Raw genomic sequence first — 12,891 nt, 5'->3', positions numbered from 1 at the left:
AGCCCACGTACACAAACAAAAAACTTGCTGTAATTAATTGCTTGCTTTAGTTAATTTGCCCTCGATGACGTGGGTCTGTGGTCTTTCTCCTCCCAACTTTAGAATCAACACTATCCCCACACCAGTGCTACAGAGGACATTCCACAGAGGTGACTGGCTGAGGTCATTTCCTAGGTAACCTGAATGGTGCTGCTCACCTCCATGAGGATGACGCTGTCACCGAGGGAGATCACGGAGCCGCATGGATACAGCAGCCATTGCAGACAAAGCCTCTGCCATGCATTTGAGAGCTAACTATCGGAACATCCAGGAAATGTTAGCTGGTTGCCAGTCAACAAGACAGGCACTGCTGTCCCCTCTGGACGCTCCCTCTGAGCAGAGACAGCAGCATTCTGGGCAGCTCCCACTCGGTGGGTACACATCCTGGAAGCCGCCCCATCCCTGGGAAGTTTCAGCACATCTCTAAATGCACTGTTTAGAGTCCAGGCTGACCACAGACTCACAATTCTCCTGCCGCAGCCTTGTGGGTCACTCTGCCTACCTGGCTGTGTTCTGGTGTTTAAATTTTCCATCTTGTTCGGTGTGGCTGGAGAGTCTGCTTTCTTTCTGAATGCTGCCTGAGAATGATGAACTCGGTGAAGGGCAGAGGAGCATGGCAGAGTGTGAAGGTGATAGACCAGAGAAATCTCCTACACGGTAACACTAGGGCCTCTCTTGCTCCGCAGATTCTGAGCCGTGGATTTCCTTGTCTCATAGAACTTTCACTGGCTGTTCTTCCTCTGAGCAGTATTCATTCAGATCCTCACTACCATCGATTCACAAATTCACCAGCACCCGGGGCTCCTGCCACGCACCTAATCAGGATGCACCTTGCACAAATATAGGGTACCCCTCACGTAGACTGCCTGTGCCGAGCCATTTGAAGGTTAAATGGTCATGGACCAGAGTCAGGGAAGATGCTTGATAACGCCTGAAGGATGAGGGCTTCCACACTTGCTCCCATGTGGAATCCTCCTTTACACTGTGTGACTATATGTCACTGTGATTGGTTTAATAAAAAAGCTGGATGGCCAGTAGGTAGGCAGGATTTTCAGGGCAGAGAGAATGCTGGGGAGAAGATGCCATGAGACACAGAGAGAGCAGGATAGGAAGTGAGTACATGAGGCAAGCAAGCCTTGGCGCAGCACATAGATTAATAGAAAATGGGTAATTTAAGTTATAAGAGCTAGTTAAGAAACAAGCCTAAACTATCAGCCGAGCATTTATAATTACTTTAACTCTCTGTGTGGTTATTTGGGAAGCTGCTGGTGGGACAGAAAAGTCTGCCTACACTCCCCAGTCTTATGTGCTGCCTCAACATTTCAAGTCACTCTACATTAATTATAGCGTTTCTTTCCCGTATTTTCAGTATCTTTTTCTTGTCATGGCTTCCCCTCAACCCTCCGCCACATTAGTCTTACTCAACCAGTTCTCAGGGGCGGGACGTAGCTTAGAGATAGAGTGCTCATCACGCACACCTAGACAAACCAGAAAAACCATCAGATCTCATCTTCAAAACAAGTAAGCAAACAAGCCAGTCCAAATCCTATTCCATCTAGTTGCCTTTGGGGCCAAGACACAGTCTTCTCTGATTCAAAACGACATTTCTCAGAAGAATCACAAAAGCCAATGTCTCCACGGCCTCCTGCCCTTCTGTCTTTAAGCCACTGCTTCTACTGCTGGCCTGTGGCTCCAGAGGAGTCTTCATCAAGACCAGTAATGTGTAGGTCTGCCTGCTGTTCCTCCTTGTTCCTCCTCCCCCTCCCGGCCCATCCCGGCCCTCCCCCTTTCTCCCCCATCCCTCCCCCTTTCTCCTCCATCTCTCCCCTTTCTCCCCCATCTCTTCCCTTTCTCCCACTTTCTCCCTTGCCCCGCCCTTTTCTCCTGTGTCCCGCCCCCTTTCTCCCTTGTCCCGCCCCTTTCTCCCTTGTCTCTCCCCCCTTCTCCCTTGTCCCGCCCCCTTTCTCCCTTGTCCCGTCCCTTTCTCCCTTGCCCCGCCCTTTTCTCCCTTGCCCCACCCTTTCTCCCTTGCCCCGCCCTTTTCTCCCTTGTCCCGCCCCCTTTCTCCCTTTTCCCGCCCCCTTTCTCTCCCATCCCTCCCCCTTACAGGTTCCCCGCCCCCCCTCCCTTTTTCTTCTTTATAAGATAGTCTCACTGTGTAGCTCTGGATAGCCTCAAACTTACTCTCTAGACCAGACTGACTTTAAACTCACAGAGATCCTCCTGCCTCTGCCTCCAAGTGCTGGGATTAAAGATATGTGCCTAATGAATGTCCTTTCCTGCTACCCGTTTGGTCCCCTGGAGTGTCTGGCAATTCCACCACCGTCATCAGGCGTGATTCTTCCTTCCCTGGCTCTGTGGTCCCTCACTGCCCAGCTCTACTTCCTCTCCCAGAGTCCTCCTGCTCCCTTATCACTTGCTCTTTTTTGTTTGTTTGTTTGTTTGTTTTTAATTGAAAAAAGAATTTCGGGGGCCGGGCAGCATCCCAAAGATCACGTGACAGGCATGAGGCCAGAGCTTTCTAGGTTTCTGAAAGTCTTTGAACAACAAATCAGAGAATTTACCAGAACTTGCAAAGATGATTACTATTTTAGCTTTTTAAGGGGTTCTCTAAAATCTCTGTTCCCTTACATTTCATAGTGATTTATTAGAAAGATAGTATTCTATATTCAACCATTAGAAAGACTCTCCCCAGAGAGGACAAGTTCATCTTTCCAAAGGACAGCATTGGCTTTCCGAGACACTAACATTCATACTGGGGGGGGGGGGGGGGGGTTGGTGGGGGGGTGCGGCAGGGGCTTGTGGGAAGCTCCTTCCTGACAGCCGCAGGGCTTCGGAACACAGTGTTCAGAATGTTGTGTGAGAAAACAGTCTGGAAACGCGGCTGGGATTCTCGGGGGAGGTCAGGCCTCTCGTTATAACTCAGGCCTATCGTCTCCCCATTTGTCATTTGTCTGGGACTTCGCTTACAAGAGGGGCTTCAGGGGTGAAACTCCTGGACCCTGGTATTCAAATGACTCTGCAAACTGAAAATAAAGGCAATCAACTTGCTTTCGGTCTGTGCAATCATGGCTTGCTTCATGGTAGGTTTCCCAAGTCCGCGATGCTCGCTCCTACCGGCTCAATACCACACCCGGACTCTAAGCCAATGGAGGTCACGAGAGAGTGAAACAGTGTAACAAGAACCAGAAAGGGGTGTGCTACAATTGTTGCTCTTTAGGGGTGAGGACTGTGCTGGAACAATCTAATAATGAGAAATGCAAGGTTTCCTCCCACAGCCAGCTGTGTATGAACAGCGAACAATTCGAAAGTAAAATGACAAACACAATGATCTTTTACATCCTCAACAGCCTCATACTTAGGCCCCAACCCAAAACATGTACAAAGTATTCCTGTAAAACATATGCTGTCGCTGAGAAAATCCATGATGTCAGTAGCGGAACATGACAGAGCGTGAGCAGAGAGAACGTAAGGGCCGGAAGACAGAGAAGGGCCGCAATGCTGTCCCGGGGGCATAACTCAGTCTTGGCAAAGACGATCTCACGACAGACAGCTGGGGCGACTGCCCTGGGCCTGCACAAGACTGGGCCTGTCAACAGTCAGTCATGGAGTGGGGCGGGGCTCCTGGAGGCCCTTCCTCTCCCCGCGGAACTGTTGGTGATGGGTAGATTCTAGGGTAGGAGGGTCATTGTCTCCAGTTATGTATCCAACGGGATCCACCAGGTCCCAACAGATAGTCCCAAAGGCGTGGTCACACGGCTGGCTTGGGTTAAAATTAGTGGCCATGAGACAAAGGAAAAAAGGCTTGAGAGTGGTAAAAACCTGCAGAGAGGAGAGGACGTCAGATCCCTGCAGCTGGAGTTAGGGGTGGTTGTGAGCCACCATGGAGGTGTTGGGAGCAGAACCCAGGGCCTCTGGACGAGCAGCGAGTGCTCTTAACCCCCAAGCCTTCCCTCCAGACCTCCTTATAATTTAAAAACAATAGTACACAGTTCGGGGAGGCCATGAGGTCGAGCAAGCTCTCACACTGCTGGGAATTCTCACGAGAGCACCTGCTTTGGGAAATAGCGTCTCAGCATCAAGGGAACCCGAAGCTTTGCATACTCCATGACTCAGGCTGTCTTCTGAGTCCAAAGAAATGCGTGCCTGGAGACATCCCCATCTACTTTATCAGAACATTCTCAGAAGCATCACTCACCGTAGTCCCAAACTGGCAACGACCTAGATGTCTTTGAAAGAGCTGTGTAAAAGATAGGGAGAGGATCCCTGGATGACATACTACACAGTCTGGGAAAGGAACCAGAGGAAGTGAGAAAGTGATTTCAGGTCCAGCGGAACCACTGGCAACCCTCCACTTTTTCTAGTTTTCTTGCAGGAAAACATTCCTGGAAGTGTGCCTTTTTTTTGGTGGAAAGATACTCGGTTTTAGCATGCACCGTTCTTTGCACTGGAAATACATTTTTTTCTTTCCCATTTCCTCTTTATTTGACATTCATCTCTGAAGCCACTTCTGGGAAAACCTTCCCAAGCCTCCCAAAATCACTCCAGATCATGAGCTTCCCTCACAAACCACCTGGAACATCCTTCCATCTTTCCATGGTGATCCTTACAGCCTTGGATTCTAATTGTTTTTTCTTTTTCTTTTTCTCCCTCACACAGTACACTGTACCTTGTTTGGTGGAAAGGAATTAATTATTCATTTTGACTGTTCCTGTGACAAGGAGACTTCTCGATTTCTAGCACATGGTGAATATCTCAGAAACTGTCATCTACACATAAAATATTCAGGAATAGGAAGGGGCATTTCTGCAAGCCAGCAACACACACATGCAGTTGGCACACATGAGGAAGTTGACCCACCCCAGTGTTAGTGAACCCCTGTGCTGTTAGGGAGCACACGTTACCTTCCCCAGGAGATGATTTTAGCTTTGGTTAAATGCTGTGGATATCGCTCTGCATAAATAAAACACTGATTGGCCAGTAGCCAAACAGGAAGTATAGGTGGGACTAACAGAGAGGAGAATTGAGGGAACAGGAGGGCAGAGGGGGGAGACTGCAGCTGCTGTCAGGACAAGGAAGATGTAGCGTACCAGTAAGCCACGAGCCATGTGGCAAAGTATAGATTAACAGAAATGGGCTGAATATAAGAGTAAGAGCTAGACAATGATAGGCCTGAGCTAATGGCCAAGCAGTTTAAAGAATATAAGCGTCTGTATGTTTATTTTATAAATAGGCTAAGGGACTGCCTGGGCTTGGCGGGACCCGGAGAGAAAACTTTCTAGCTACAAATGGTGCCCAACGGCTTGAGTTTCCACCTTAAACCTGAGAATATTTAATAACCAATTCTAAATGGAGCCAAAATCAGGTTCCTGCATCATGTCTCATATGGGCGGCTAGACGCCGAAACAACCGGGTTTGAGCTATGGCAGGTTCGTGGTGTGTGTGCGGGCTTGACCTAGGTTAGTTACACAGAGGTGTCTCCAAGCTGCTCACTATGCTGTGTGTTGGATATAGTTTTTACTAGTTTAAAAAAAAATAGAGGTTTCTGGGCTACATGCTGCTTTGATAGAACTGGCAGAAAACATACCACCGCCATGTTGGGAAGCTGAAGTGGGCGGAGCCAACAGCCACAGCACCGTTTCAGTCTTAGAATGCTGCAGTTTAAAACAATAGGCTCAAGGTAATATAAAAAATAAGCCATGTAAAGATGGCTGTCACACAAAAATCTGGATTATGTTCTCTTTGGTATTTGTAACTAAAGAAAAACATTTGATTATAAAAGGTGTTGAGGTAAACAGATATGTATACTTTAAAGGTACCTTGACTTCAAATTTTGGATGTAAGAATATGTTACTTTGGAAAGGAGGCTCTGCTTTAGTTTCTACAGAAAGCCAGAGGCTATGGGTTTGTTCCAGATTAAGATACATCAGGTTTGACCAGCCAAGATCCCCTGACACCATGGCCCAGATGATCCAACATCCAGATTGGATTCAAGACAACTAGCTCAGACGATACACCCTCACAGACTACTCCATGATCCTAAAATTTTCTTTGTGTCCCCATAAGATACAGCGCCCCCACCCCCAGCAGGAAGTAGTAAGAGAAGCTACGCCCAATTTCCCAAATATACCAAGCTGGCTTTGGAGATGGAATTGGCTCATTCCTTCTCTAAACCCAGACATATTGCTTTAAAAAAATGGTTAAGAGATTCTTGTGTCCCAGATCAAAAGAGCCCTCTGGTGTGGGACAGAGAAAAATCAATATTTTTATTTAAATCAGTTTGATTATAAATGTGATCTCTTTCTAAAGAAGAAAAGGGGATATGATATAGATATGATAGGATAAAAGGGTAAATTGCTGAACCTATTTTAAAGAGCAACAACTTGTTTGAAATGTTTTGCATTGGTATAGATTTTAGTTTATTGATACATACTTAAAGTTAGTTTTGTTATACTGTGTATATATTTCTATTCTTGTTTAAGATGTTATGTTTGTACAGCTCATTTAAAATTGTAATGGATAATTAAAAAATAGATTAATAATTAGTCATCTATGATAATCATACTCATAGCCATGTTAGTTAAGTCTTCTAGGTATACATAGATTATTTTAGATAGATAGGTAATCTTCAAATACTTCAAAGACCTACAGAATATGGCATTTAAAATATTTTAAAAATTTAGACTTTCTGGACAGTGAGACATGTCTGCTCCTGGCAGCACCAATTTACTTCAGAGAGGAGGATGGGCATTGAAGACACTCTATATGGAGTTTATCTTCTTGGCAAAAATAGCCATTTGGGCAAGAAACTGTTCTTGCCTGGACTGCTTGATTGACTGGACATGCAGGACCCATAAGAAGGTAACCACTGTGTAGATGTAACCAACTGTCTTATTAAATAAGAAACACAGAACCAATGCAAAGAAGAAAGCCAAGAGGTCAGAGCTAAGAGCTAAAACCTTACCTTCCCCCTGCGGTGGTCCTACCTCTCTGAACCAGAGCTACTTCCTGTGTTAAATAGAGTTTCTGTTCTGCCTTCTCCTTGGTTGTAAACCCAATCACATGACCACCTCATCATGGCCTGTCTGTATAGACCTCCAGGTTTTCTATGGTTGGTATTGAGATTAAAGGCGTGTGTATCCAATACTGTCTGTATTCCTGAACACACAGAGACTTACCTAGCTCTGTCTACCAAGTGCTGGGATTATAAGCATACACCACCACCGCCCTGCTTTCCTATGGCTTGCTAATAGCTCTGACTCCCGGGCAACTTTATTTATTAACATACAAATAACATTTTAATACAAATAAAATATCACCATACCAATGAACTTTGCTTGGCAAAATGGTCCTTCAGGTAACTGCTTCACAGAGGAAACTGCCAGACATTCTACAGGACACTGAAAAAAGTGACCACACAAAAGAAACTGCCAGACATTCTACAGGACACTAAAAAAAAAATGACTGAGAGACTCTAGCCCTGTGGGCTGAAGACAGATGCCCCAACTTAGTGTACATACATGCCCCAACATAGTGTACATACATGCATTCAGGCAGAACAGATGCCTGGTACCTAAAGATATCAGAATGGGTAATGTATCCCCTAGAACTGGGGTTACAGAGGATTATGAGCCACCACATCGGTGTTGGAAACCTGAATCCAGGGTCCTTGGCAAGAGCAACCAGCTCCAATGTACATATACATAGTTATGCACTAATCTTAGAAAGTTAATGATTGCATACTATTTCCTGCAGATTAAGGCAAATCTTTTTCAGTCAAGTGAATTAATTTTCTCTAGCACAAATTAATGCATTTTTACAATATGTGTGTCAAGAAGGATTCTAGATTGCCCCTGGTTGATTTAAACTAAATCTGTAGATAAACTTAATCAAACTTCGTTTTCGGTGCTTCCTAGTTTTCAGGATTGCGGACAAATCAAGAGCTAACATATGATGATCATTTGGCTCTGTTTGGGTTTTGTGCCCCAGTCTCAGCCCACACAATCTTAGCGATGACTATAGATCAGGCCAGGACGCGAGGGATCAGCTACAAACGCCAGGAAGGAAAGGAGAGCTGAATCGGAAGCAGGAAGCTACAGGAAGCCCGTGGGGAGGAAGCTCAGCAATATTCCTGGTGAGAGGCCAGGAACCTTGAGCTGGGTCTTGCTGAAAGGGATGGGTCCTCAAGTGGAAATGCAGCCGCAGATGTGAACGACCCTGATGGAGCAGCCCCCGGAGGCTGGCGGGATGTGGCAGGGTCCGCAGGGAGCGGAGAGATGGGGGCTGTGGAACAAGACAGCGGGGGAACACTGACATGGAAAACCAGGAAGATTTCCGAGGAAGGAGGCCAGGCAGAAAACAGAGAGCTCAGCGGGGGTGGAGACATGATAGGAAGTGGGGCACAAAGGTGAGCAGAGGGAAGTACACAGGAAGTGAACCCACGAAGCAGTGACGTCCCCAAATCCCCGACAGGCCGTGGTGACCTGTGGTCATACCACCATGCTATAGACAGCAGCCCGTGCCCCTTCGGGTTTGGTGATTTCTGTCCGTCTCCTTTCCTCGAGTTCCCCCAGCCTCCAGCGACCAGTGCTGTACATCCAAGGAGATTCTCTTAACTTTTACATTGGAGAATGTGCATTATTTCTCTCTCTCTCTGGAAGATGGGGGCACACGCACTCCAAGCGTGAGGAGACAGGTGAAAGACAGGGAAATTCAAATGATCCTGTTTTGCTTGGTGCGCTCTGGAGCTACCACATAGGGTCCTGCTGATGTGTACTATCAATGCACGTCAGTAAAAAGCAAAGGGCTTTTAAAGGATTTGTCTGTAAAGAAATAAAAAGTTTGTGTGGAATATTTGTTTATTCTGATTTGAACATCGCATCATAGGCACATAGAGATACAGCACATGATCCCCCCTCCGTTAAATGGATAAACGTTTTACAAGCCAATTAAAAAGGTGAAGTAAAAATGAAAGCAAAAAGCAAAACACAACAAAATCAGAATATTCCTACTTAGGAGTAGGAGCAAAGGGAGCGGGCATCACCAGGACGGAGGCAAGGAGCCAAGTCAGGGAGGGGTCAGTGGGCAGGAGGAGGGCCAGAGAAGAAAGGAGGGCCAGAATTCTATCAGTTGTCATCGAACACGTTTTAATGGCCCTTTTCTTCACAACATGGCTAATTTCTCAAGTGCAGTGTTTTTCTAGCCTTAACTGTTCAAATGCCTATATTTATCATGTGAACGCAAAATCAATTGTTTTGGGGGGACATTTTATACAAAGACCCCCCAAGGTCCTCTCCCCTGGAAGTATAGCCATGAGAAATTAGTGCACTGAAATTTAAACACACAGAAAAAAAAACATTTTTTTTATTTTCTCATAATTATCCCCGTACCGCCACTAGTATTATCTTGTGTAAGACAAACACATTGATTCTGCTTAATTAGCAAGTTCCACATTTACTGAATAAGTAAAACATGAAGTTTGGCGATACAGGCTCATTCTAAAAGCTCCGTGCCTTTATTTTTACATAACTACTTTTACCCCCCAAATAATTCCTTATTAGTTGAGTTTTCCTTGAGACAGCATTTTTTCGAAATTTAAAGAGCATGCAGGTTTTTGTTTTTTTGTGTATTTTTTTCGGCATTAGCTTGCAGTGAGCGTCCCAGTTGTGTTTGGGGTTCAGGTGGAAGGTGTTTTGAAAGTCTTTGCTACAGCTGGCCATGCTTCTTCCCCGTGAGGGAGCACCTGACGGGGAGCACCTGAGCGGGGAGCACCTGAGCGAGGCCCGCAGAGCGAGTACTTCTGGAAGTAACACACCTGAGAATGTTCTGACCTTGGGGTCCCAGCTTACCTGCCCCAAACAGGCTCTGTTTTTGCCTCAAGCAGGCACATTTATTTTTCCATTAATGGCGAGAAAGAATTTCAAGAAGATTGGCTTGAAGTACAATTGATTTTCACAGCTAGGCACAGCATGGGTGCAATTGTGTGAAATTAAAATGTGCTTGGAGAAGCTTTTCTGTAGTCTCAGCGCCCAAGTTAAAAGAACCCTTGGTTTGGAAAGCACCCCCCAAGGCCTAGCTGCAACTTGGCCACTAGGGGGCACTCAAACACTGCTCACCGCAAAATGCCGCCTGGGCTCTGCTTTGCGTTATCACTTTTATTGACAAGTAGCGAACAATTTTAGGACATAGCAGTTGGTAGTTAGCAAGTAAGTACTTAATACTTTAATTTTCTACAGAGGCACATTGTTTGAGCTTGAAACACTGTCCCTATTCATTCATTAAAACCCCTTTTAAGGTGGTTTGGGTCAGGTTAGCAGTAAACCAGAGTGAAATAATTAATGATAAAGTGTACATCATGATAGATGCCTGGAGACTTAAGTTGTTGGTTAAGACAGTAAATATAATTTACTTTTTGAGCACTCGAGTGATCATGGTCCAACGAGAAAATGATCGTGTAGTTTAAACTGCTCTTTTATAAAAAGTGATCACAAATTTAACTCAGGAAAGCAATTTTTATTCTGAGGGGAAACAAAGTAATGGCCTTCATTTGGTTATAATGAAGAGCCTTACTGTTTTAAATGTGAAGAAATGAAGGAGACAATACAAGAGCTTTAGCAATTATAAAACAAATAATTACAGTTTCATGAGATGCCAGTAGTGACTAGCACAGTGCACTTCTAAAGCCACTCAAGGTAAACATAAAGGTTGAAGACGTGGAAAAGTAATGCAAACTTAGAAAATAAAATGTATCAGAGAATTGTAATTAATCAATAAACGTTTATTAGGTTTGAGGTATAAATCTAAAATTAGGCCCTCAGAAATAATCCAAAATGATCTGTTTTAAATTTCTTCTCTCTCCCGCTACTTTTCAGAGCCGATGCTATCGTAAACCGTTAGCTGTCACATTAGAGCGGCTTTGGGGTCAACACACCCAGGCGCAAAGTGATGAGTGAGGAAGCTGGCGATCATTAAGTTCTGAGCATCCAGGGAGGGCTCGTTAGAGAGGGCAAGGACCTTCTCCTCGCTCTTCCCTTCTTGACCATCCTCCAAAATTGAATGGGGACAGAACACGGCCTCTGAATTTAGATCTTCAACCAAATCAGACCCCTGTTTCTAAAGCCGTGGTTTCCTGAAAGCTGAATTTATTGTTTCTCATTAGAGGACAGATTTCCGTGTAAGAGAGGTTAAAACACAAAATCCAAAGCCGTGCTGTGCACACTGGGATCGGGCCTTTTACACGTAATGTGAAACAAAGTTTTGGTGTCATTACAAATTCAAACTAAGACTGAAATATTTAAAACTCTGTTGGTAGTTGTCCTTAAACACTGCATTTTATGCTCGGAAATTCTGTCTGTGCTCTTAAGCAGTACATTTTACTTAATGATGAAAACCGTTCACTCGGAATTTGTTTAATTAAATTGAGTAGTAAAAAAGAGGTTTTTTCCCCCCCAGGAATTTCAAATTCTAATATTTATACTCGAAAGTTTAAAAGAAAAACTATGAATTAACTGAATACCTTTTGAGCCAAAGTGTAATGAGTTCACTACCGTGGGAGTGGATGCTAAGTGGGAAATTAGATGTTTACTTCAGCTTGAAACGGCTTAGCTGTTCATAGCTCTAAAAGCATGAAACTACCGATTAGGAGGTGAAGACTTCACATCAGTTTTCCAAATCTCAGAACAGGTAAAAAAGTTATATAAGAATACACATTTTTATATTTTAATAGGTGAATCCTTAGAGGCTTTATTTTATTTGCTTGGGGTTTGCAGTCCCTAGTTTAGATGAACAGAATCAAACAAACTAATATACAACAAACCAAAAAAAAAAAAAAAAGAAAGAAAGAAAAAGAAAAAGAAAAAGAGAGAAAAAGAAAAAGCAACCCAGCCACTAACAATTGATTACATGCATTTTATAGGCATATTTCAATTGGTTGGATTTATACAAAACCATCTTTCAGTTTACGAGTTTACCCTTCTCTCAGAAGGAAATACTAAAATACATTTTTTTCTCTGCTATAATTGGCATGTCAACATTGATTTTTAAAATACAGCTCATCTCGAGTTCTAACAACATGAAAAGTCAGGTTTCTGGGAAGGCATGTTGCATTCGGAAATTGCGTGGCTGTCCGGCGCTTCAAGCTCCTAATGATCGTTTCTGTGGGACGCACACTGGGGTGTCTGTTTTTCAGACCCTGCACTGAGTCCATTGCAAACACCACAGAAGCGTTTTCTAATCTTCGGGAATCGTGGTCATGTAAAGTGAGAAAGCAGAAGCCTTACCTTTGACCTCCGTCAGAACGATGACCTGAAGCAGGAGCCACATTGCAATCAATCTGAGCGAGAGAGGCGCCGCCGCCGGTATCAGAGGACAGAGCGGTAGGCTTGCAGCAGCTGCGTTCGACGTGTCCTCCTTGCTCCTTGGAAGGAGTTCTGATAGAGTCTGGTGCCTCCCATGTGTCTGAGCATGCTCAGCTGAAACCTTCCTGGCATGAAGGGACACCAACCCTTGTCACTAGGGAGCCTGTGGGGTTTTCCCCCCCTGTCCTTACATTTTGTTTGCTTTACTTTATTCTAAACCTAGAGTTGTGTTCCTGGCCAGTACGTCCATCCTGGTGTAAAAGGGTGATGTAGATAGCACTTTAGCCTCATTAGATAACCAATATTTTGATAGCTTAATGTTTTTCTTCGAAGCACCTGGAGCAACTCTTACCCATTCTTAATCTGAACATATGTACGGATCCCAAAGCGTGAAGCAATATAGATCTACCAAGAATTGTCTGGGAAGGCTTTAGAAGTAGTTTTTATGCATGATGCAAATGAGAGAAAAACTCCTTGCTAACACATACATGAAGGA

At 44.5% G+C, this 12,891-nt stretch overlaps 1 protein-coding gene across 1 annotated transcript in view; it reads right to left on the bottom strand.

The window, feature by feature from the left end:
• The window catches only part of Rxfp2 (relaxin family peptide receptor 2), a 58,183-nt gene extending 45,639 nt beyond the window's left edge, over positions 1–12,544 (bottom strand). Inside the window, exon 1 of the mRNA XM_028878083.2 lies at positions 12,318–12,544. Coding sequence (XP_028733916.1) covers positions 12,318–12,360 — 43 coding nt within the window. The 5' untranslated portion in view covers positions 12,361–12,544. The remainder of the gene's footprint in view (positions 1–12,317) is intronic.
• Between the last annotated feature and the right edge of the window lie 347 nt (positions 12,545–12,891).

The sequence above is a fragment of the Peromyscus leucopus genome, chromosome 23 (genome assembly GCF_004664715.2).
Source record: "Peromyscus leucopus breed LL Stock chromosome 23, UCI_PerLeu_2.1, whole genome shotgun sequence".
In the NCBI taxonomy this organism is placed as follows: domain Eukaryota; kingdom Metazoa; phylum Chordata; class Mammalia; order Rodentia; family Cricetidae; genus Peromyscus; species Peromyscus leucopus.
This window is presented reverse-complemented; position numbering and strand designations above follow the sequence as displayed.